The 23,331-nt window shown below is 36.5% G+C and overlaps 6 protein-coding genes and 1 non-coding gene across 7 annotated transcripts; 1 reads left to right on the top strand and 6 right to left on the bottom strand.

Moving 5' to 3' along the window:
• Positions 1–72, top strand: TRNAE-UUC. The gene has a single exon. It is a non-coding gene; the product is annotated as a tRNA-Glu (tRNA).
• Positions 73–751: 679 nt separating this feature from the next.
• Positions 752–5,999, bottom strand: LOC101218309 (U1 small nuclear ribonucleoprotein 70 kDa). Its single transcript, XM_004143458.3, has 11 exons — positions 5,660–5,999; positions 5,027–5,141; positions 4,834–4,913; positions 4,358–4,433; positions 4,210–4,274; positions 4,070–4,132; positions 2,586–2,667; positions 2,325–2,487; positions 2,039–2,110; positions 1,166–1,886; positions 752–1,080 (listed from the first exon to the last, which is right to left on the bottom strand). The coding sequence occupies exons 1-10, from the start codon at positions 5,756–5,758 to the stop codon at positions 1,184–1,186; spliced, it is 1,518 nt and encodes a 505-aa protein (XP_004143506.1). The 5' UTR covers positions 5,759–5,999; the 3' UTR covers positions 752–1,080; positions 1,166–1,183.
• Positions 6,000–7,072: 1,073 nt separating this feature from the next.
• Positions 7,073–8,394, bottom strand: LOC101218070 (hypothetical protein). The gene is made up of 2 exons (XM_031888195.1): positions 8,099–8,394; positions 7,073–7,833 (listed from the first exon to the last, which is right to left on the bottom strand). The coding sequence occupies exon 2, from the start codon at positions 7,744–7,746 to the stop codon at positions 7,264–7,266; it is 483 nt and encodes a 160-aa protein (XP_031744055.1). The 5' UTR covers positions 7,747–7,833; positions 8,099–8,394; the 3' UTR covers positions 7,073–7,263.
• Positions 7,090–11,445, bottom strand: LOC101217129 (plant-specific TFIIB-related protein 1). The gene is made up of 3 exons (XM_004143533.3): positions 10,655–11,445; positions 10,048–10,206; positions 7,090–9,067 (listed from the first exon to the last, which is right to left on the bottom strand). The coding sequence occupies exons 1-3, from the start codon at positions 11,237–11,239 to the stop codon at positions 8,480–8,482; spliced, it is 1,332 nt and encodes a 443-aa protein (XP_004143581.1). The 5' UTR covers positions 11,240–11,445; the 3' UTR covers positions 7,090–8,479.
• A 957-nt stretch (positions 11,446–12,402) lies between these two features.
• LOC101216891 lies at positions 12,403–15,700 on the bottom strand. The gene is made up of 3 exons (XM_011659705.2): positions 15,243–15,700; positions 14,910–15,125; positions 12,403–12,729 (listed from the first exon to the last, which is right to left on the bottom strand). The coding sequence occupies exons 1-3, from the start codon at positions 15,474–15,476 to the stop codon at positions 12,649–12,651; spliced, it is 531 nt and encodes a 176-aa protein (XP_011658007.1). The 5' UTR covers positions 15,477–15,700; the 3' UTR covers positions 12,403–12,648.
• A 1,183-nt stretch (positions 15,701–16,883) lies between these two features.
• Positions 16,884–18,920, bottom strand: LOC105435932. Its single transcript, XM_011659704.2, has 3 exons — positions 18,297–18,920; positions 17,857–18,201; positions 16,884–17,657 (listed from the first exon to the last, which is right to left on the bottom strand). The coding sequence occupies exons 1-3, from the start codon at positions 18,582–18,584 to the stop codon at positions 17,160–17,162; spliced, it is 1,131 nt and encodes a 376-aa protein (XP_011658006.1). The 5' UTR covers positions 18,585–18,920; the 3' UTR covers positions 16,884–17,159.
• Positions 18,921–20,157: 1,237 nt separating this feature from the next.
• On the bottom strand, positions 20,158–22,684 carry LOC101217835 (60S ribosomal export protein NMD3). The gene is made up of 2 exons (XM_004143456.3): positions 22,371–22,684; positions 20,158–21,930 (listed from the first exon to the last, which is right to left on the bottom strand). Exon 2 carries the CDS (start codon positions 21,917–21,919, stop codon positions 20,402–20,404), a length of 1,518 nt encoding a protein of 505 aa, XP_004143504.1. The 5' UTR covers positions 21,920–21,930; positions 22,371–22,684; the 3' UTR covers positions 20,158–20,401.
• Positions 22,685–23,331: the final 647 nt, after the last annotated feature.

The following is a 23,331-nucleotide window of genomic DNA, read 5'->3' as shown; positions in this document are numbered from 1 at the left end:
TCCGTTGTCGTCCAGCGGTTAGGATATCTGGCTTTCACCCAGGAGACCCGGGTTCGATTCCCGGCAACGGAACTTTTGTTTCAATTTACTTTTAGATTTCTGTGGCTAAAGCTCCCTTCTTCTTTCATAATCTTTATCTTTTTTTGAGTATTTTTCTCTCTTTGTTTCATTATTTTATCGTTACCAAAACATTCTGATCATTCAACTTTCATTAAGGTTCCAATTTGGGTGAACGTTAACATTATGACTTCCTTACATTTTTTTATTTTAGTGTTCAATAAAATTTGTAAAATTTAGTTATGAATTTAGTACAGTTTGAAATTTGCAACAATCTTGCTAACACAAATTTTCATCTAAATCAGTTGCCATTCTTACTTCCAAACATCATCACTATACATTTAAATCCATTGTTATATTCCATGCTTAAATTGTAACTTCAACCCATTAATAGAGTAGAAGTATATTCGATTTAACAATTTACAAAACTTTTCACCGTCAATTTTTGAAGAGAGAATTTTGAAGAAATATATTTTAACGAATATTTGGAACCATTAGAAGTAGTTTCTAATAAACTTCCAAACCTCATTTTAAAGTTTATATAAAAAAATATTTTGGAAGTACAAATAATTTTTATAAAGAACACTCTCTAAACCCCAAATACATTGTTAACATGCTCCACGATTTATTTATATTCTTATTTACTATTAGTAGTAGTAGTTAGGAGAGTGCCCAGTGAGTGTTTCACACATTGTTCGAACCAAAAGGATGTTTCAATCAAGCATACAAAATGTTTAATAAGCAATCTAGGAGGAGCTTAAAAACAATGGTCACAAAGTAGAATAGTAGTACACTGGTAAGTTTAGGAGTTTGTAGCACATAAATAAACTGTGCAAAAATCTGCATAAAGTGACTGAAACTGAAATTGAAACTCCCAAGAACATACAACGCATCAGACATATCAACGGGTGTTTGTTTGAGCTTATATGTCAATTAAGCTAAGAAAGAAGACAATTCCAACACGTGATGCAGCTGCTACCATGATACATATTTTCATGGACTTTGATGATGTGTTATCTCAACCTGGAAACGAAGAATATTTAGGAAGAATATGCACAAGGAAATGGCTGTCATCATGAATTGGAAAAGGAACGGCAGAGATACTTACCAGCTGAACACATTGTCATTAGTACTCTCTCGAATGAGATCTCTCACTGCGCTTATATTCGTGATTCAAATCACGAGACCTCTCTCTATCATGTGATTCAGAATTTCCACGCTCATAATGATAATCATCGTCCATTCTATCATCATACTGATCATAACGATCTTGGTCACGATGGCCTTCTGGTTGATCATATTGTCCTCGACCACGGTTATGTTCAAAGTGATCGTAGTACTGGGGATCATGATCAGCATCTCTGTGCCCATGCTCAGGCTGATCATACCACCCACGACCATCCTCAGTTTCTGCACGATCCACATCCCTATCCCTATCACCATGTCTATCCTTCTCATATTTTGATTCAACCCGATCATAGTCGTCCCTGTCGTGAGAGCGACCACGATCAGGGTCTGGATATCCCCCTTCATGATCCCTCTCCCTCTCCCTATCTCTATCCCGATGACGATCCCGATCTCTGTCACGCTCATAGTCACGACCTCGATCCCTTCCTCGATCACGTGTTCTATCACGGTCATAGCCACGATCTCGATCTCTCTCTCTATCCCTATCCCTATCCCTATCTCTATCCCTAGTCCTATCACGGTCTCTGTGATGCCTGTCCTCTCTGACATCACGCTCCTTAGATCTCTCATGGGAATGTTCACGAGACTTCTCTCTATCTCTTTCTCGGTCTCTTCCCTTGTCATAAGACTTTTCCCTATCTCTGATAACATTAAAGAGAAGCCCAGTAACATACATAAATTAATAAAAAAAACCGAATTTACATTCACATCCTTAAACTATTAATTGATAGAAGAATACTACTATTGACCCAAAATTTGATCCTAAATAAAAAAAATATATAGAACATCATACCGCTCTCCATGACGATCTTCTCGAACCCTAGGCTCCTCTGATCTGGATGGTGCACCAGACTGCTGTTGTTCCCTGAACAAATCACAGATGCTTTCAGCATATGAAATATATTAATTCAATCATCTATTATAAAAATTTCAGCATTAAAAGAATTAAGACTACCCAAGACACAAAACACCAGATTGAGAATCACAATCATGCATTCAGTTTTGTTTCATACTACAATAATAAAAATTTCTCAATGGCTTGCACTTGAAATTGCAGACGTTGACATCATATTAACTACCTTCCAGAATGCCTCTGGCTATTTTCTTCACCTCCCACTCTGGTAGTTCCCAGACCTCCACCCAGACGGCGGGGGCGCCAATTTGGTACTGTTCTACCTCGCTCAACATCCACAAGTACTCTTCTACCATCAATCTTCCTGCCATCAGCTTGTTTATATGCAGCTGAGTAGTTTCAAATGGAGGTAAGCGGATTAATTAGTTTCAAAAAGAAAAATTTAACCAACAGATAGTGGTCACCATACTAATTAATTGAAACAAACCTTTCATATCTCTTTTGTGCATGTACTCAATGAAAGCATAGCCTTTAGGTTTACCTGTCACTTTGTCCGTAATCAATCGGACCTGCAAAACAAAGAAAATTACAAACAAGAAGTCATATGGCAGAAGAGAAGTTAAATATCTCTCTCCATCGTACATTCTTCATTCTCCTTGAACATTTTCTTAGTTTATAGCTATATAAGTACTGAAATAAAGTTTATTATAAGCTAATCCTATTGGCACGGCAGACAGGCACTATGCCTAATTAGCCGTGCTCACCTTTAAATCATAGAGCTCCCATCGCGAGACGCATCACCACCAGCTAGAGTCGGAAAAACTGAAGTATTTGTGGCCATTTTACCAGTTGTAGAACATACTAAACTCCCCTTACCAGGGAAATTATTTTTCAAATAATGAAAGAAGGTTATGTAATACAGGAAATACCAGGAAATCTTCTCAACGGCGAAATTTTTCGATGCCTTTAAAGCCAAAAGTAAAACTTTTAGCAGCAGAAAATCTATGTAGTACAAAATTCAAAGGAGAAAGAGATGCTAATACTCCCTATGTGTTTTACCCAAAGCTGAAAGATAGGGAAGTTGACAATCTCCTTTCTTGCTTCAATACAAAGGCCATAAGGCAAAGCACATCAATCAACTGCCCAACCTAAAACTTCCAGCTTTCATCGCATGGTGAACCACACCGTGTTTTGGATCAGAGCCATAGAAATACTGATATCATGAATAATACTTGGCTAAATGTAGAATAACTGCCTCCTTACCAGGAATTCTTGATGTATTGAACTTTACTAAGGAGTTTCCTACTAACATCATGCCTCAAGAATTCTCTAGCCCAACTACATCTGGGCAAAGAAACGGGCACTAAGAGGAAAATGAAATACACATGAAAGTCATGACTGCATACCAGCAGGTTTACCTGAGAGACTATTAGGAGCTTGAATTATCAATGATGAATCCAGGGAGGTGTTTGACGTTAATCTTTCTTCAAACTTGGTTGCACCATAAGGACCCAGTCAGGTAGAAATATGTTCTACTTCCATAAAAACTTACCCAGAAATTTGACTACTTTAAATGGGGAGAAAGTTGAAAGGGATAAAAAAAAAAAAGAGAGACCTGTTTGGCATGTCCTTACGTAGTACGAAGGGCCAGTGGAATTTTTCTGATGGGCAAGTTAAAGAGACAGCATGAACCATTTTATCGTCAGTACAACAACACAAAACATTACAAGAAAATCTATTATCTGAGACAACCGATCCAAGAAAATCCATGCTTAGGTATGCCACTAGACCAATTCATGGTGGTTCAGAATGGTATTATGGTGTAGATTCTAGAAAACAATTTTAAAGGAAAATGGACCAAAAACATGATAACTACCCAAAAAGCATTTCTGATAGTAACCATAAAATATTTATTTGGCCACATATATATTAACCTCTTACCGAGCCCCATGAGGATGCTCAAATACCTACCCGCTTGATTGGCCCATAAGATTCAAACTCTCTTTTGATTCGGCTCTCAGTTGTCTCATAATTCTGCCAAAGAGTAACAATCATTTTCCGTGAAAATTTAAACATAGATTGAAGAACTATGCACAGAACATTTTACACACCAGTCTAGCCACAAAGAGTGTTTTGTATGGATCTCCAGTAACATTTGGATCATCACGCTCAAGATCTGAAAAAAGTAGGTTTGAGACAGAAGACATTGACAAACTTTTACCTACAAATTCAATGCAAGAACTGAAAAGATGTATTTACATTTTGGCAGCTCCTCAGCAGCTTTCTCTGCACCCTTTTCAATTCTTAGCAAGTGAATTCTAGCCCTCCTTTCTGTCTGAACGGAAAAGATTTCAGATTAGTCAGAACCTCAAGTGGTTACTTGTGTTCAAATTTTGTTTCTTGTATACTGTAACGTACTTGTTTAATCCTTCATCAATCATGAGAAAGTTAGTTGTTACATACTGCCCTTCAAATTTACAAGCTACTCAATTTAAATCCCTCAAACTGTGTTTAAAAACAAACCATTTTTCACCACAAGCTGTCAAACAGCCTCTAAGTTATAGCAATACGTAATACTCACTTTCCTTATAATATAAACATATGCTGACATAGATTTCGTACATATGCTCAAAACATGTATATTCAGAGGAGAAGGGCACGGATGATTCGAAATTCAATCTTAGAAGGATTAGGGAATTTGGTTCAGACAATCATCAAGAAGTAAATTATCTTACTGGAGTTTCACCCTTTTGAACAGGGGGAGCATATTCCGGATCATCAGGTTCTGCAAAATTACTCACAAACTGGGCCATCCCTTCAAGACAGAAATGAGATAAAATTTCAACCCTCAGAGAAAACAGTGAATGAAAAAAAAAAACTACACAAAAATCAATAAACAGCATACAAGTTTTAAGAAGTACTAAAAACCTGTTAATGGTGGACATTTCCTTTTCTCTGGTGGAGGTTTGAACTCCAGAGGCGGTCGGGGCTCAAAGAGCTTCAGGAGATTGGCCGTTAGACCAGTAGGATGACTCTGCCCAATCTGCACGATAGGGAAAATTAAGAACCCGATGCATCCAATAATCGAACATTCTACAAACACATCGAGCTTCTTCTTTGAGAACCATAATCTAAAATTTCAACCCCCAACGACAGTACAATTATAAAATCGACGTATCACAACATTCATCTTAGACCATATTATTTTCTTCCTCAAACAAGAAACGAGACATTTCATTGACAAGACGTTGTTAACAATCTATGAATCCTCAAGAACCATAATATTTTCTTCCTCAAACAAGAAATGAGTCATTCAGCGGAGATAACTAAACTAATCATTTCTAACCAAAAACACGAAAATATATCCTTATGAATCCACAAGAATCATAACTTTGCGACACAAAAAAAAAAAAAAAACAAAAAACAAATCTGCATCTCTTCTAATTAACGAATGCGAACGACTTCTTGAAACCCTAGCTAAGTTCGATAATAATAAAAATAAAAAAAACAATTGACGGCTTCTAGAGAAAAGATAACAGGAATCGAATGCATTCCACCAACCAGTTTGAGTTGAAGAACATTGGCACGATTCTGGGCCTTAGTACGAGCCTGAACGGCGGCGTTTTGGTTCCGCATGAAGGCATCATTGTAGTCCCCCATGGTAGCGCAGGAGCGTCCCTCAGACTAACACGATTGCAAAGTATCGATACAGGAAATCAAATGGAGGGGAGAAAGAACATTAGTGAGTACTCTTGGCTGGGATCTAATTCATACAGTCAGGGTCGAAACGGAGGGAAGTGGAAGAGGCGGCAGAGGAAAAAGGCGAAAAAGGTTTTTCGATCGATCGTCGCTATTTATAGACAGACTATTTTGCAAACCCGGATTCTCCTTGGGCCAGATTTATAGACAACTTCATGAATTTTTCTCTTTAATTTCTTTTTATTTCTGGTAAACATACAAAATTTACGAAAAAATTAATATAATCGAATATTTTGAAATTATTTACAAAATATAATAAAATTTATAGGCATGAATTATATATTAAACTTTAATATGTCATATTAAAATCATTAAGACTTGGAATGTAAAACTTAACAAATATTGTATCTATTGATGGTATTAATAAAATATATTGGTGTTCAATGTCTATTATCAATAAAATCAGAAAGTTTGTCGGGTTTATAAATATAATTAATTTTGTTACATTTGAAAATTACCAAAATTTATACCATTGAAATATTAAACAAAGATCTTGTAAACAATGGACATTATATTGGTATCAATTAAATTCTTTACAAAATCAAATTAGATTCTGAATACAAATCGGTCTATGCATCATTTCGAATGGTGCATTTTGTTGATTCAAAATTTTGAAGTTTGTGTATGTATCAAATTTGAGTTGTTGAATTACATAAGATGTAAACTGATTCATAATTTTATTTCCTAAAATCTCATATGATGATTTTTAAATGATATCACAAAAATTGTGCAACTTGACATGTTTACAAAATTACTAAAACCTCAAGAATTAAGCTGATATTATTCTTACCTTGTAGTAGAAAATACAGACAAATTAATTTGAGTTTAGATTTAAAACTTCAACCTTAAAGGAAAAAACCCATGCTACAACTGACCCATGTTGCAACTATGGGATTGAAAGTTCGATCCATCCCCATTCCCATTCCAACCCCCATCCAGAAACTAAATGAAAATTCTAAAAGATAAATTAATAACTATAGTGAAATAATTCCACTTTACTTATACATGAAAAAGAAGAAGGCGATTGCTAATGATAAGGCAACAAATTTATTAAAAACTGTAGATTTTAAATACTTGATTTTTGTTTTTTAAAAAGTGCAAACTAATGTAAGAAAATAAGAATGAAATAGGGGCAATTTTTGAAAACCAAAAACCAAAGAAGAAAAAAGAAAGAGAAAGAATTCGTTACTCGACCGGCTGGCTTAATCATAATGAGTATCGGACCCCAAAGCAAAGCAAATGATTTCGACTAAACCATTTCATCCAACAGAACAGGGCAGGTTCTACGCAGAATTGCAACGATACGGTAAACAGAAAATAAAGAAAATAAAACCAAACAGAGACCCTACGATTTACAACACGTTCGGAGAAACAACATCCACATAAATCACAGGATAGAAGAATCGTCAACCAAAGCACTGATCGGCCGGAAGAGGTCCGGGGATGTAGCCTTGGTCCAAGTACTGCAACCCAAAAACGACCAAGATGGCCAACAAGCTCAAGTAGGACAGACCTTCCACGGCGCCCAATAGCCCGAAAGGGCCGTTGGGCAGACCCGATCCAGTTTTCGTCTTCGTGTACAGAGACCAACCCACGATTCCCACCACCGCCAAGTAGCTAACGCCTTCCAGTGCGCCGAGTGACCCACCTGGCCCCGGCGGTAGCCCGCACCCAGTTGTCTTCAGGGTATACAGCGACCAACCGATCACTGGGGTCGCCACTAACCCACCGGCTATAGCCACCGTCTCTGCAATGCCCCCTTCGCTCTCGCTTCCTTCCTTTGCCATGGCCTGAACCTTCACACCCGTCCGTGGATTCGCCGGTTTACATGCTAAATTCGGACGATTAACCGGCAATGATTGCAGTAAAGAAGATGATGATAGTAGCATCTTCCCCAACTTCCCTAGTCTCTCTCTCGCGCGTGTGTGTGTGAGAGAGAGAAAGTGAGAAGTAGTGGTTCAGTAAAGACTTTCCACCTTATCCATCCAAGGAATATCACAAATATTGGATTAAAATCTGAACCAACGGTTTTCCTTAATATCGGGAATTAAGAATAAATAATCATAATCTGAAATTTGGAGTCTACAGATTGTTACTCTGTTGTAACTCGGATGCGAACATACAGGCAAATCTAGATGGTTGGCAGTTCAGACATGTAAAATAGGAGAACAATCGTGTGTAATGGATAAGGGTTTTAAACCAAAACTTCGTTTCGTGTTACTGTTAATCATACATACGTACCTTAATCCTCGTGGTAAAGGAGCATTCTCTTTGATAACTGAATTTCTGAGGCCATACATGGGAGCTTCGAGTCTATTAGCTTCAAAAAGAGGTTGGTTCTTTCCATTAGAGTAGAGGTTTGGAAGTTGAATCTCCAACTCTTGCCCTTGTTGTACTAAAAAAAACAGAGGGTTGTTCTCCTAAATAAAAGTAAGAAAATGTTGCTTCTATCAGAACACTACTATGAACCTATATGTAGCATCAATTTTCTTCCATTTCGACATCATTTCGTTCCCTTGAACTGATAAGCGGCTGGTTAGGACTCTGCAGGTTGTACACAATACAGAAAACCGATAGCTACGTCATGGACTGTATACATCAAGGTTCATCCACCTTCTGGTCTTACTGTTGGCTGTTGGAGTGATCCTTAACAATATCCATTCCCTGGGTATCAGCAGTTTGACTCTTCTTCCCAACAAAACCTGCAACAGAATTCCCTTTAGGAGGGTGTGGTTGAGAGAAAGTTGACGATTTGTTAGTTACAGGGTTGTACATCCCATGGGATACAAATTTACTCTCACTATCTTCCTTGACTCTGGATGGATGACTCATTTCTGAGATCTCGGTGGATATATTAGGTTTAGTCTCTATTGGCTTGTCTTTCTCTAAAGAAGCCCCTTCAAATGCATCAATTTTAGGAGCTGCAGAACGGCCTGAAGCAATTACAGTTGTGGGAAATGCCCTTTCTGGAGGAACAGCAGGAGTATAATTAGACGGAAGCAAATCATCCCAATTTTCTAGTAGCTCCTTGTAAACTTTCCGGAGGGTGACTTCAGTGAGACCTGTAACCTTACAAATTTCTGCTTGCGTCTTACGCTTGTCTTCTAATTGGCAAGCTAAGTATATTGCAGCAGCTGAGATGCTAATGGGATTCCTGCGAGTGCAGAAGCATTTGTTGATGACAACTTCCCCTATGTGAGTTGCCAGTTCCTGAAATTCATAGTTGTTAACAAACATGATAGAGGGAAAATAATAAGTTACATTTTACTACATGCTTGGAATTTTTAGGAGGGAAAGTTAAGGATCGTTATTACCATATCCATTGTTAAGAAGAACTACCAATGTCAGTGGTCCAGTAGCATTTTACTAGAACAACCACATGAGCAATTTAAAATTGATCTGTTTTGGCATATTACATTCAAAATAAGATAAATTGTGAAAACTCAACACATCGCTTTCATGTTTGATTTTATTTTTTAAAAAAGAAAACATGATTTCTACGGTTATTGAAAATGTGAATCTATAGGTCCTATAGAAAAGAATTACGTTATGGGAATTTAAATCATAAGATAAGAAATAACTAGTTCCACTCTCGGTGAATACGGAAAAACAAGGGGCAGATAAGAGATTAATCCACTCTAAGCTAAAGAAGATAACAGAGAAGTACTCCACTTGGGATTTATCAAAAGCACATTGCAAGTTACTACAACCTCAGAAGCAAAATGCTCTGGGTTTTAAAGGGATCAATAGACACTTCACACTGGTGCGAAATTTTTTAAAACTTAATGAAGGGCTACTTCAGAACTTTCTTGGTTTTGTTAGGTGGGAGGGTGTACTGTCATTTTTATTGTCGTGTACTTCTCCCAAACATCCTCTAGCCGTCTAAATTTACCCATGAAGAATTGAAGATCCTATAATTCCTCATCAACCTTATATCACTGGCAGAACATAAAAGTAATGTAAAACCATAATGCTTTTTAGGCAGAACATTTGACTATTTGAGAACCCTACGACAGAAAAGTTTGATTTCCGTCATTTTTCCTTCGATCAGAAACAGTACTTTTCTATTTTCTGAAGCCATACAAGTTTTGATCATATTGAACAGAACCAACTATCTACAGTCCATACAAATCATCTTTTCAACATGAAAATTGTCCATGCGTACCAATCAATGTGTCTTAACGAAGTACCTGTGCAGATTTATTGAGTTGGAGAAGCGTGCAGAACCTTGGCATATGAACTGATATGGAATTGCTGTTGATGGGTTGACTTAATTGCAAAGCTTCTCCCAAAATCTTGATGTACTTCCCTATCTCTTTTTGCGGTACATTCGCTGCAATGGAGATTTCCTGTTATACTCACAGTATGCACCACAGATGTCGTATTAGTAATAAAGTAAGGTATGACAAAACATAGCTCAAAAACACAATTAGTAGAAGACGCCACTCCGAATTTAAAGTGCAGAAAGGGCCTTGTACAGATAGATATTCGAGGTTCAAAATTTTACATTTTATCCCAAGAAGATTAAGCCCTCCAAAGTCCAAAATAATAATGAAGGATAACAATTGACCCAATATGTAGAACAAGCCATAGTAATTCTGAAATGCGAGTAAATATGTTGGGTAGTTATGAACTTTTGTAAAGAAATTCAGAAAGATGTATTGCAAAAGGATTGAAATTGAAAGTCATAGCGTGTATATTGACTTGAACATAATGCGAGTATCTCAAAACATATAATAACAAAACCAAGAATCAAGCAACAACCAGAAATGCACATATAGAGAGTGAAATAAAGACCTGAAGGGTTCGGGGCTCCTGGGCCTCTCTAATAGCCTGGACAAGGGCAGCAGTGGCAAGCGCCTCAACGCTTCGGTTCCTTAAACAAGTAGCCGAACAACAATCTCTAAACAACTTAAACGCGTGCTCGGAAATATAGTAATCCAACCCCAAAAGAGAAGCTACATCGATAATCTGCATATAAGCCCTAAGGTTATCGACCACGACCGTAGACGAGGACGGCAAATTGGATGACGAGGTAGACTCTAGGGTACGCTCGAGCTCCGCAAGGTGGCCGGAGAAGGAGAAGCAGGAGCGGAAGAAGAGTGGATTGTGCTCCAAGGACCAAGTGGAGAAGGCTGTAATGAAGCCGGTGGGCTCGAAAGGATCCAAAACCTGATCGTTCTGGTGGTGGACGGGAGGGGTGGGGAGGTCGGAGGTGACGAGACAAAGGGGATTATCTTGAGCGCGAAGGTGGAAGAGGTGATGGGGCTGGAATTGTCGCTCTTCGACAACGCGGCCGCAGGAAATGCATTCTGTGATGGACTTGCCGGTGCTGGAGGTGACGCACCGCCCCTGTGCCGCCGAGCAGTAGGGGCACTTCATTGACGTCGTTACAGTGCAGCTGGGGTTTCGGATTCAAGTATCGTTTGTTTGGTAGTGATCAGATAATCAGTAGCTCAATCGAATTTGAACAAGAAATATGGACTACAATTTATACTTTTTGTACCCGTTTTTAGGTTAAAGAACACTTCACCTTCTTCGGGTTTTCTTTTTAGATAAACAAATATCTCCTCAATTTTTGTAAAAAAAATGAAAATTGTGTCATTATTTATGAATTAATTATTACTTTAGCATTAATATTTATAGACGAAAATTTTGATGAACCGTACATTAATATGGCTTTCGTTTTAGTTTTTAAAACATGATGTAACATTCAATAAATAGGAGTAGAACAATTTTCTATAAACCGTAAAATTTGACCCTTGCAAGCATCACAAAACTATATTCTCAAATGGTCTGTTTTTTTTTTTCTCTTTTTGGCTGCCCTTCTCATTCTTGCTTCCGATAGATCTATTTGTTTGGTGTATGAAAAGATCTCTACATGTTCAAGAAGAAGAAACAACTTTGTTCATTATCGTCATTGCCAAAAGTAAAATGATAAAAGGGATTTAGAGAAAGTATGGAAGTAACTAAAGAGTTGAGAGCCATGTGAAGAAGATCACTTTTTCATTTTTTTTAGACAAGCGTTATAAAACCTTGTTCAACAAGTCAAATAACCTTTTAGCTCAGTTTAAAAATAAATAGTACATATGTTTTTATCTAATTGAAAGTTAAATATTATTTTAGATACACAATTCAATTCTATATCAAATAGTTTTTTTCTTGTCTCCAGGACACATATGTACAGCCTATAGAACAGATGTAAATAGATAATCCTCAGGGATGCAAATGGTAGGAAAAGCCATGGTAGTATTAGAAGTAACAAGATGATGGTAATAGAATCATAAACAAAACCTTAACGAGTAAATGAAATTTGTTAATTTTAATAGCGATGTTCATGAAACAATCTCTGCGTGTTTCAATCTTTTCATAATTCTATCACATGTGACATTCATATAGATACTTTGACGACAACATCGATATTTGAAGTTATCCAAAGCAATAATCAAAGAAATGCAAATAAAACTATAAAAAAAAAATTGCAAAACCATGGATTGGAAAAGTACATTTTATGGATCCTCTTCTACCTTTTTAGAAATTAAAAATGGTCGAATATGAGACATTCAAAAATTGATTTTAACCTTTATAAATAACATTAACAAATATCATTCTAACATTCTAGGCAAAAAGGCTGTTTGACCCATCTTGCAATAGTGTAAAAGCAAAGGGGAAAAAATATCAAAATTTTAAAGAATATAGATTTGCCAATCACTGCCTCCTACAAACTTCAGACAGCAATCTAATGGCAGAAAAGGCAGAATAGAGAGGCCCCGAACCTTGGATCATCCATGTCACAGCTTACTCCAAGTTTTCGTAGCTGCCTGCCTGCTTTTATCTGCTATTTTCTGCCTCTTTGTGAACTCTCGTGCAGCCTGATAATAAATATAAGAAACGTACAGAGCATATAGGTTAGACGAGAAAGGAAAATTGAAAATTTTTCCAAGTAGTACAGATTCAGCACCTCCTCAGAGGACAGGTTTCTTTTAGGTCTTTTGATAATGCTAAAACAAAATGTAGACAAAAATTAACGGAAAGAAATGAGACAAAAGACTCATTGGCACAAAAGGAATAGTGGGGGGTGCATCCTAGTCGATCGCAACTAATTATCACCTTTGCATGTGTAAGAATATGTGGAAATATGGGGTATGTGGTAACTTGGCTATAGCAATAGTTTCTATAATGAATTAGAGGATAGGATTAAGCTTATCAGTTAAAGATCAAATATACTAATAATGTAGACACGTTCTACATCCAACTGTAGTAAATTCTGTCACCAAGAATTTATAATTTTCCAACACTCCTGGAAAATTTTATCAGAAGTAGGATTGCTTTGTTGGTTTTTGCAGCCTATTCAACCAGGGGGTTGAACACATCAAATTCTCTCCATCGATCATTAACAAACCAATGCCCAGGCATCAATAAGACATTGGAGATTCTTGAGAACCATTTTAGAGTGAGCTTAATAGTATAGTTTTGACTTCCGAGAACAAAAAATCCAGTCAATGCCTGTTTTGTGTTTCGAATAGATGTAGTTTTCCATTAAAATATAATGGACTTGCAAAACCTGTTTTTGGTTCCAAAATAAATAATCAAGTTTCAAAAAAACAATCTGTTCGAGTACTGGTTTTTTTGGATAAGACTGCTCGAGTACTAGTTAACCTAAACTTTTAGATCAAACCTCTAAAAGCACTTCACATTTAGGCTCCAAACTTTCATAGAGGACAAAAAAAGCTCGCAGTTCTTAAAAAGCATTAGCTTCCTATTTGAAAGTCCTAGACCAATAAAATTCTTTACCAGGCAGCTCTAGTGATAACGATAATAAAATGTCAGCTCTGATAATTCTAAATCAGGTAGCAGAGCAAGCACAAAATAACCTCAACTTTTACAAATCTCCATATTGCATCGCTAAAACATAATTCTATGTTGGCAGAAAAAGACTAAAAACTTAATTCCTTTTTAGGCTGCAGGATGGTATGGAGGATAATAAACCTCCCTATCTTTATAAGCTAGTGATCGTTTAATAACAAACTACAGTTTTCCATTTGAGACAGCTATAAATCTTTATCAGGCAGCTAAACGAGAATGAAAACTGAATGGCCATCCACACTTGGTTAGGGAGGGAGGCGGAGTGGCAAGCAGGTAAAAACCAGTTGCAAAACAGACATGTCAGTGATTCCTCCCTAGTACATCTCATGAAGTCATAAGCTACAATATACCAAGCGATTGGCAAAGAACACCAATTTTTTCCCTTTGGGAACTTGCAATAAAGATGGTAAAAGAAAACTCAGTTTTACTATTGACTTATGGGAAAATATCTAAACCGATTGAAGTGTTTTCAAAATTGCCAACTTTTTGAACAGGCAACAACATCAAGAGCCAAGTTTAGGATCCTATTCATCAAATGGAAACACAGGGGTGAACTTAATAGTCACTGGTTCACTTTTCTAAAGATTAATGTGCTACAGTTCAAAAAAGTGAAAGTACAATGGAAACTACAAAACACATAGGAAGTACTAGGAATCCATCTCCCTCCTAGCACCTTGCTTGCATGTCACCTTCAAGAATATTCCCCCAAGCAATATTAACATTGGGTATCATGTTAAACATTACTTGTATCATTTCCTAGCTTCATATAAGTTCAACTACAAATCTGCAATTGTAACCGAAACTCAACCCCCACCTACATACGATAAGGGAAGGATTGCTAAAAACCAACATCTGGTCCCATGTAATCTCAGTTATCTCAAAAAAGTACAATCTCAGATGAATTGTGAAGAATATAACGGCCATCAAAGTAAGATGTGGGGACTGGGAAGAGGGAGGCCAAACCATTAGCATTTAGTTTTAACGTAACTTCCCACCTAATGATTAAAATAATCCCAACACTCATACTTGGAAACGGAAGAAATAAAAACCCCTAAACCAACAACTGTTCCTGTTTTGCAATTATATTCTATAGAATGCCCTAGATACATACCCCATTTCATATGCTAAGAACATAAGTATGATCAGGGGGTATTAAAACGTAAGCATCAGAGAGAAAATAACTAACCGTGGATTGGTCCGAGGGCGTATCAAGAACAACAGAGTGCACGGACATTCGAGCGATCTCAGAAATTGCAGCCTCTCTATCACCAGGCACTTCACTAGTCAGGTCCTCATACGCAGCCTCGAATGCCTCTTGCCAGAAACGCGGTAACCTGATCCGGCGATTATTTGTATAAACATCCCACATGTGCTTCACTATCTTCTCCCTTTCCTCCATCTCCTAAATTTCGAAACCAACCATTCAGAAGAAAACCATAAAATCGACATGTAAAATTCGATCAAGATCTGACTGAGAAATCAAGAATAGATACAAATAAAGAGAGAGAAATAGACTAACAAGCACATCGAGATCGTCATGGATGCTAAAATCGATATCATCTGATAGGCCGTTGAGATTACCGGCTGACCACCGAAGAGAGACGGTACCGGTGAACATAGACCAAAATGCAAGCAACAAAATGGCAGCCAATGCCCAGAACTTGTAGCGTCCTTTGCCGAATAAACTCGAAACCGAGCTCTCTTTCTTCCCGGCACTCGCTATCGTCGTTGGAAGGACATCGTCGTCCTTCATATCGATCAACGACAATAAAGAAGCAAAAAGGGAAAGAAGCAAAAGTCAAAATCAAAATACTCAAATCAGAGCCCTAGAAATCGATTGTATAAAGAATTGAGGAATTTTTGGCCTCGCTTTTTTTCTCACAGAATCGAAGGTAGAAGGTAGAACCAGATTTGGACGGAGAAGAGAGTTTCTTCTCTCACTTCAGATAGAAACAGAGAGGGTTCTTCTTGATCTATCAAAATATTATATTGTGGGTCGCCACGTGTAATTCATTATTTCATTTACATTTAATTAATATCACAAAATTGTAATAAAATTACGTCGAAGGGTTCTTTGGAAAGTAAAATTAAGAATATAATATTTTAGAACCTATCAATAAATTTCACCAGAAAAAGTAATATTTGAGAATGTAAATACTAAAATAAAAATATAATTATATATATAAAAAAGAAGTAAGAAATAAAGACCACTCATCTACCCTAATTTGTTTCTAAACAACTTTCTTTTTTCTCATTTTCTTTCAAAAACTATTCATATTTTCCAATTAACTCGAATATTTGTTCCAATGTTTTATGTTTTATGTTTTAAAGTTTTAATAATATCATGGAATATATGGTTTATACTTGTTTAGACCACCAATGTAAAGTTACGTCATTTTGATTCAAATCACTTTTTTGTTTTAACAGTTAATAAGATATTTGATCTTTATATTTCGTTGTTTAGTAGACGTTAAAAGAAGAAAGTTCTTTACTATAAAACGTATGTTTGAAGTTTCAAAATTATATATGTTCATACATGAATTTTTATTGTAAGTAACATATATATATATATATATATATATATATATATATATATATAAACGAATACTTGTGTAGTAATTAAATTGATACATAGTTTGAAATAGTGGTGAGACATGAGTGTTCCCGTACATTATGAATTAGATATTTAATCTCAATTATCACTAGTTGGATAGACCATGACTCCTTTAAGTAGAAAATGTTCCACATCAACAAACCCTTTGGACTAGTGAGGTGTTCCTTTGCATTTTTTTGTTTATTTTTATTGGATAAAAGGATGTTCTTAAGAACTCGAAACCCAATTATATTGTGACGTATGGCAAATTTAGAATTTTTTAGTAAGAGCACAAGTTTATCTATATAATTATAGTTGAAGTAGAAGTTTAGCCTTTAAATTACTTAACTGAAAAATGTCCTTAATAGTCAAAAGTCTATAAGTCAAAACTATAAAGGTAAGCACTACAGTTGCCAATGAAGCCAATAATTGGCCGAAAGTAATTAAAATTATATTTAAGGTGAATACCGTTAAATCATTGGTATAGTTTACATTGTACGATGTGAATGATATCAATTTAGCTAATAGTAATTGTACCCATTAAAATTACAATTTAAACAAACATAATTATGAATGATTTATACCTTCTAAACTTAGAGGCTGAATTCATATATATATTCCTTCACATACATATAAACTTATCTAACTTTTTTTTTTTTGTTTCTCTCAATCTAAGTTTTTAAAAAGCAATAGAGGGGAATTAATATTATCCCCAAAAAATGGCATTAACTATAACTTTTTTTAAAAAATTTCCTCAAATATCAAATATCAAAATGGACAAATTATAAACTGTGTGTATATACATGCAGAACAGAGAAAAGAAACCGAAACCATGAGAAGCGATTAAGAAGCGTCATGCAATTGCAAGACGGCGGCGCCAGGAGGTGGAAGAAAGCTCTCCATGGTCAAACCCCATATATTAAAATCAACTTCTTCAATCTTCCAAGTCTCCTCCATCTCCCTCTTGTGATTAGCAGAATGTTCGCCGTATCTGAAAACTGTGACGTTGGTCTTACCACTGTGAGCTATGTTAACGCCGTCAACGTAACGGTAGGTTTCCATAACGGACTCGGTGCTGGTCTCCCAGAAGACATCTTCGTCGCTTTTGGTTCGCATCCGTAGGAGCCGAGAGTCTTCGAATTGAATGAGAAGACCGGAGCGTTGGCTAAAATAACCCCAAATTGTGTGGTGGATTATCTCGTAATTAGGGCCGCTCTGTGCTTCACGAATTGCGGGGCTTGTTTCCAGCTTTAGAATGAAGCAGTCTTCGTCGTTGATTAGCTTCTCGCCGATGCACATTGCGTCTATGAATAGGTTGGCTGTTGCTCTTGGGTCTAAACCCTGCCCCAACCCCAAATTATTCTCATTAACGTCCAACCACAATCGGAAAAAAATGTCTAGCAGTTTTGCATTTAATAAGTGTTTGACAAATTTGAAGCTTTACTCTTATCTGAATTCTGTTGTATTTTTAACGGTCGTGTAATAAAATTTTGTGTGAGAGAATTTGATAAAATGAAAAATAAAAAATAATGGATGAAACCTGAAGGAATCGGCGTAAAGGTCTAGGAGGGCCAGTGGAGATGGGAGATTGCTGATTATTAGAAGAATGTCGCCATGAAAGCTTCCCATTAGAACCACAAATAACCTTACAACCAGAAACCACAAGCTCCAAACACCATAGATCCGGATTCTTCTGCCAAAGCACAAACCCTCCGATCTCTTCCGTACTCTTCTTCACCTCAATACTCTCATCCGACAAATGAAAATCCGACGCCTTAATCTTAACTTGCCCCGTCACACACATACTCTGCACCGAATTCAACGCCGCCGGCCCTCCCGTCGCGGCTATATACTGTTGCACAATATACTTCGCAGTCGAAGCCTCCTACATATACATATAATTCAATGCAACAATCATGGTCCAATATCGAATCAATCAAAATCAAGGGAATAAACAATCGTGAGGGGGGGAAATCTTACAATGGAACAATCTCTGACGGGGCGATGAACAGAGTGCCCTAACTGGACTTGAAGAGGGATGAGAGGAGATCCGACGAGGTAGAGGAGAAACCGAAGCTCGTTGAAGCGATTAGCGATGATGGGAGAAGACCATTTGTCGGAGGTTTGAGCTTTCATCCAAGTGGACATGTTTTGCCAACGGAGAGTGACGTTGCTGCCCATACTGGTGAACATTTCTTCAGGGATTGGGACCTCGAGAATGGTTTCGAGGCCGTCGTCTCGGTCGATGTTGGGACAAAGACGTCTCATGATTGTTGGGTATTGCGATCCAAGGAAAGAGAAGAAGGGGGAAATGTGGGGAATAAATGGAAAATGGAAATTGATGGATAAATCTCAAAGGCTCTCCTTGCTTGTAGTTCTCTTGTGGGTTATAGCCATGCCATTGCTCTTTGGTTTATTATGTTATGTCATTCAAATACATCCTTCCTCCTCCCTGTCTATTTATATACCAACTCATTTCTTTTTTAAAATGTGAAATGTCCATCTGAAGTTGGGTATTGCTTTTTTTTCCCCTCTTCTCCTTCCCACGTCTTTCTCCTTTTACTTCTTTTTCTCTTCCTTCGTGTCATATTCTCCAACACCGCCATCCGCACAGAATAAATACGAGACTGATCAACAATAGTGATTTGTAAGTAAAAAAATAATAGAGACCAACGAGAGAGCGATATAGTGATTCTTTTTCGTATTCGTAATTTTGCCTCATTCTTTTGCTTTCAATCATCAAATTTTAGTTCCTATATATTTAATAAAGTTTTAAATTTAGTTTTATGTATTTTAGTCTTTAATAAATCTTATATTAAATCACTCAAACTTAACTTTTAGGCAAGAAAAATATATTTTCTGAATATATTCAAACGTAATAATTTAAAAAATGATGAAAGTGTAGACTAGAATAGTAATTTAATATTTATTCTATTTCAAAATATACCTAATCATATCTGCCAAATTGCCATTTTAGCATTTAAATTTTTTTAGTTTTTGTCCAATAAATATTTTCAGATGTATGTTAACTCCTTCATTTATATCAATGTATGGTATAAACTTTAGAGTGGTTGAACATACAAAGAAAAAATGCTACTAAATTTAGGGACCTATTAAAATTTAGGCAAACCTGAGAAGATCTAAGGATTAATTTTAATTTAATGTATTTCCCCTAATGTGTTTCCCCCTAAATTCTTGGCCTTGTTAGGTTTAAGGGTTGATTTATGAATGGCAAATGCATGGACTTAGATTATATTAGTTTAAGAGTAAAAAATAATGTTTAAAAAATAATGGTAAACATTGTAGCAAATAATTTTAAAAACGATATAAGGTAAAAAAAAGTAAAAATTATAAGAAATAGTAATTATTATAACAAAAGTAGTATCTTAAAAACGATATAATAATGTAAAAAACAAGTAAAAATGGTAAGAAATAGTAATTATAGTAAGAAAAGTAATAAGATATTCATGGTCCAAAACGACTCCCTTGTCTCTCCATCGTGCAATTACTTCAGGAATTTTGGTTTTTTGTATGTAACTCCGAGTAATTGGCTTAATCACAGTAAGTTCATATAAGTATTGCAAAATCATCGGTTTAAAAACAGTACCTAAATTAACATACTAAATCATTGATGAAAGTTAAGTCTAGTTAGTAAATTGATTGGAAATAGTGTGGTATGATTTCTATTGATGAATCTTCCAAAAAACCAAGTATTAGGAGATAATTTATAACATCTTCTACACAAGATTTTATATTCAAGGCTCAATTTTAAAATTGGTTTGAAGAGGTAAAAAACGACAGAGAAATTTTATTCACTTTGGGCCGTCCAGTAGAGAGGAGATAATCGCTCAAAAATCACCTTCTAGATAAGAAAACAAAAATTTGTTGATAATAAATTTGTAACTTCTTGTAAACAAACTAGAAAAGACCAGAGATGCTATAGGTATGAAAATACAAGCAATAGCACACCTTTTCAACTCCTTGTTGCGTGGGCCAAAATAAGCATAATTCGAACAATTAAATTACAGACTTTCCATCCAACCCCACATTTCTAACGAAGAAAATCGAGCACTGCATGGCACTACTTACTCGTTCATGGCATCATCTCCCTCCCCTTCACTTAAATCAAGATCAGCAAGCAACTCTTCAAGTGGTACTGAAGGTCCATCTTCCCCATCAGTAATTTCAGATGGTTGGTATTCTCTATTTCGGTACAATGATATGTTGAACCTCAAATCTGGATTCTCCTCCAAATCTCTCAAAAATTGTTCGTACTCGGAGTTCATCTTATTTTCATCTACTTTAGTTTTATCATCAACATCCATAGAAAGAGATTTGAGCTTCCATGATCGAGGCTTTCCATGCTTTCTCTGACGTTTTTCTTCATAACTCTTCTTGATTAAGATCGCTTCTGGAAGCTCAAGACCCTTGTATTTTTCTAGCTCCATATCATTACTATTGGCTCCATAAAGATCATAACCAAGAGCATAATCCCCAGGGTTCAAGATGTGACCTAGATGGGTTTTTATGGAGAACATCGTGTCATTCCTTCCAAAATCTGATACACGAGCTACTTGGGCATAGGCCAACATATACTTGGAACCAGCAACATTGACTTCAGTAGAAACATTTTCTATGTCCAATACAACATATTCCACAAGTTGCCTGCTAGTAAGTAGAGACCTAAAGGATGTTCTCCAATACTGATCAGCATCCAAGAAGCAGTGCCTTAATGTGAATGGATCAAGTAAAGCAATAGCATTTGTAACTTTGGTGCAAATTACAAGAGGACCAAGATTGCCTAAACTAACAGCAACTTTAGGAGGCAAGCATATCAAATCCTCACGGCATATTGGGGATATTTCAACAGAGAAAGTGTGCTTATGGTTGTGAATGTTACTCTTAGGATCATGTGAAACAAGTTGTTTATCATGACGGCTCCTGATTGGAGCAACCTTTCCAACAAATTCCACAAACTTTACACCATGACTCCTATTAGAAAAGAAAAAATCAATACCTTGATCCATCTGCTTGATCCTTATGGCACTGGCAGCAGCACCATGCTTCAATATCAATTGCTCCAAGAAGAAAAAGGTACGGCGGTGAGGAACATGTTGCCTAAGTTGAACAGACGCCACCCATTGATCAGGATTAGCCTGGATCCTTGAGCAAGACTCACACAAGTGATCCTGTACAACATACTCCGCAACGTAGGACTGTTCCAAAATTGCTCCTTGTAAGACTTCTTTCTGAACTTTCAACTTGACCTTGATCCTTTTGGAATGGGGTTCAGTCCAAACAAATTCAGCATGCACCAGTTTAACTTTATTCAAATTTCTTAACCTTTTGATACAGAATGTCAATAGTTCCTTTGATTCTAATTGTGCTTTAATCCAAGTTCGGGGTGGCTGCAAGTAACTCTCGCAATCCGGACAATGCATGATAGTCAATTGCTTCTGTAAACCTTCCGTGATGTCAACTTCAGAACACAAGCACTTGACACACATATTGGCAGCATTTGGTGCCATGGGAATTCCACATTTGCAACATAAGACAGTGCCAATGGTCTGTTGAACAGAAAACAATCCTGTTTCTGCAGCCATGGTATATACTCCTAACAAAGATGAACCAACCAACACCAGTTAAATCCTAAAGTTTTTAATATAAAGTTAATATAAATTCGCAAAAATGGGTTTTAAAAAAATGAATCTAAGCCAAATTCTAGCCCCTTGCTCGCCACGATTTGGTTTGAATAAAAAATGAAATGATATCTGAAATGATATCTGCGTGTCGAAAATTTTACTTCTCCAAAATAAAAACGTTCAGAACAATTCAGAGAAAATCTATTATATTCGTTAATCAAAAGGTAGGAACACATAGAATTTTTGTAGAATTTGGCTACAACAAGAATCTACAAAAGAAATAGGTAATTAATAAATAAATAAACTTAACAACGGCGTCTGATTAACACAGAGTAGTAGGGATTGGCAGGATTTTAAAACTTATTGATTATTGGGTAAAACTCAACAAATCCCGCAAAACATCAAGCCTTACCACCAAAAAGACGCAAATACTGAGATTCCAGCGACAACTCACGGCAGCCCGAGACCCACAGACGGTAAAGAGAAACTCAGGAGGACCGCGGCACGAATGATACTGGCGGCGGCGGACAGCGTGCGTGATAGAGGAGAGGGCGCGACTGACGTGCGGGTGAGGATCGACGCTTGGATGGAGATGGGCGACGGGAAGTTGGCGCCTGAGAAGATGAAAACGTAGAGGGGTGAAGGGGGGAGACGGCGCTCAGGAAGGAACGAGAAGAAGAAGAAGGATTTCTTCTTTCCAAACAGGTTAGTAGGGCTAAAATAAATAAAGCATTATATATAATACTTTTCCTTCTCCTCCTTAGTTTTCCATTAAAATAAAATAAAATTCCCACTTTCAAACTCCATAAATAAATTCAAGGTAAAATTAATTTTTAGTCCTAAACTTAAAAACACACATATTCATCAAACAAATAATACTTCTACATTTTAAACCTTAGACTTTAAATTATAATTTTAAAAATTGTGTTTTTATTGGACTAAGGGCTTTTGGTTCACCAATATGAACTCGATTAGGTCGATAAATATTATCATTTAAATGTTTGATCTACTAACTTTAAAATAATTTTACCATCCTATCCTTTTTGGTGTTCTTAATGGCTACACTGTCGTGTAATATTTCCACTTTTTTATACGCACTTCACCCTACTAGTTTTTGTGGCTAACTTTTACTTCAATAACCAAATTTGATGACTAACTCAAACATCCAACTCCTGCTCTCTCGATGAAGTTAAACAAAATTCATTTTTAATGATCAATTTGGATGAACAATCAAACCCTAATGACCAAATACCAACATTCACATCAAGCAACAAACTGTCTCAAATATCACATATAACAATTAAACTTATGCGACAACCATCTTTAGCTCCCAACTCCAATGGTCCACTCAAGCAACTAACTTTATTATTCAC

Source organism: Cucumis sativus, chromosome 6, assembly GCF_000004075.3.
Source record: "Cucumis sativus cultivar 9930 chromosome 6, Cucumber_9930_V3, whole genome shotgun sequence".
NCBI classification, from domain to species: domain Eukaryota; kingdom Viridiplantae; phylum Streptophyta; class Magnoliopsida; order Cucurbitales; family Cucurbitaceae; genus Cucumis; species Cucumis sativus.
The sequence above is the reverse complement of the archived record's forward strand: the minus strand, read 5'-3'. Positions and strand labels throughout refer to the sequence as shown.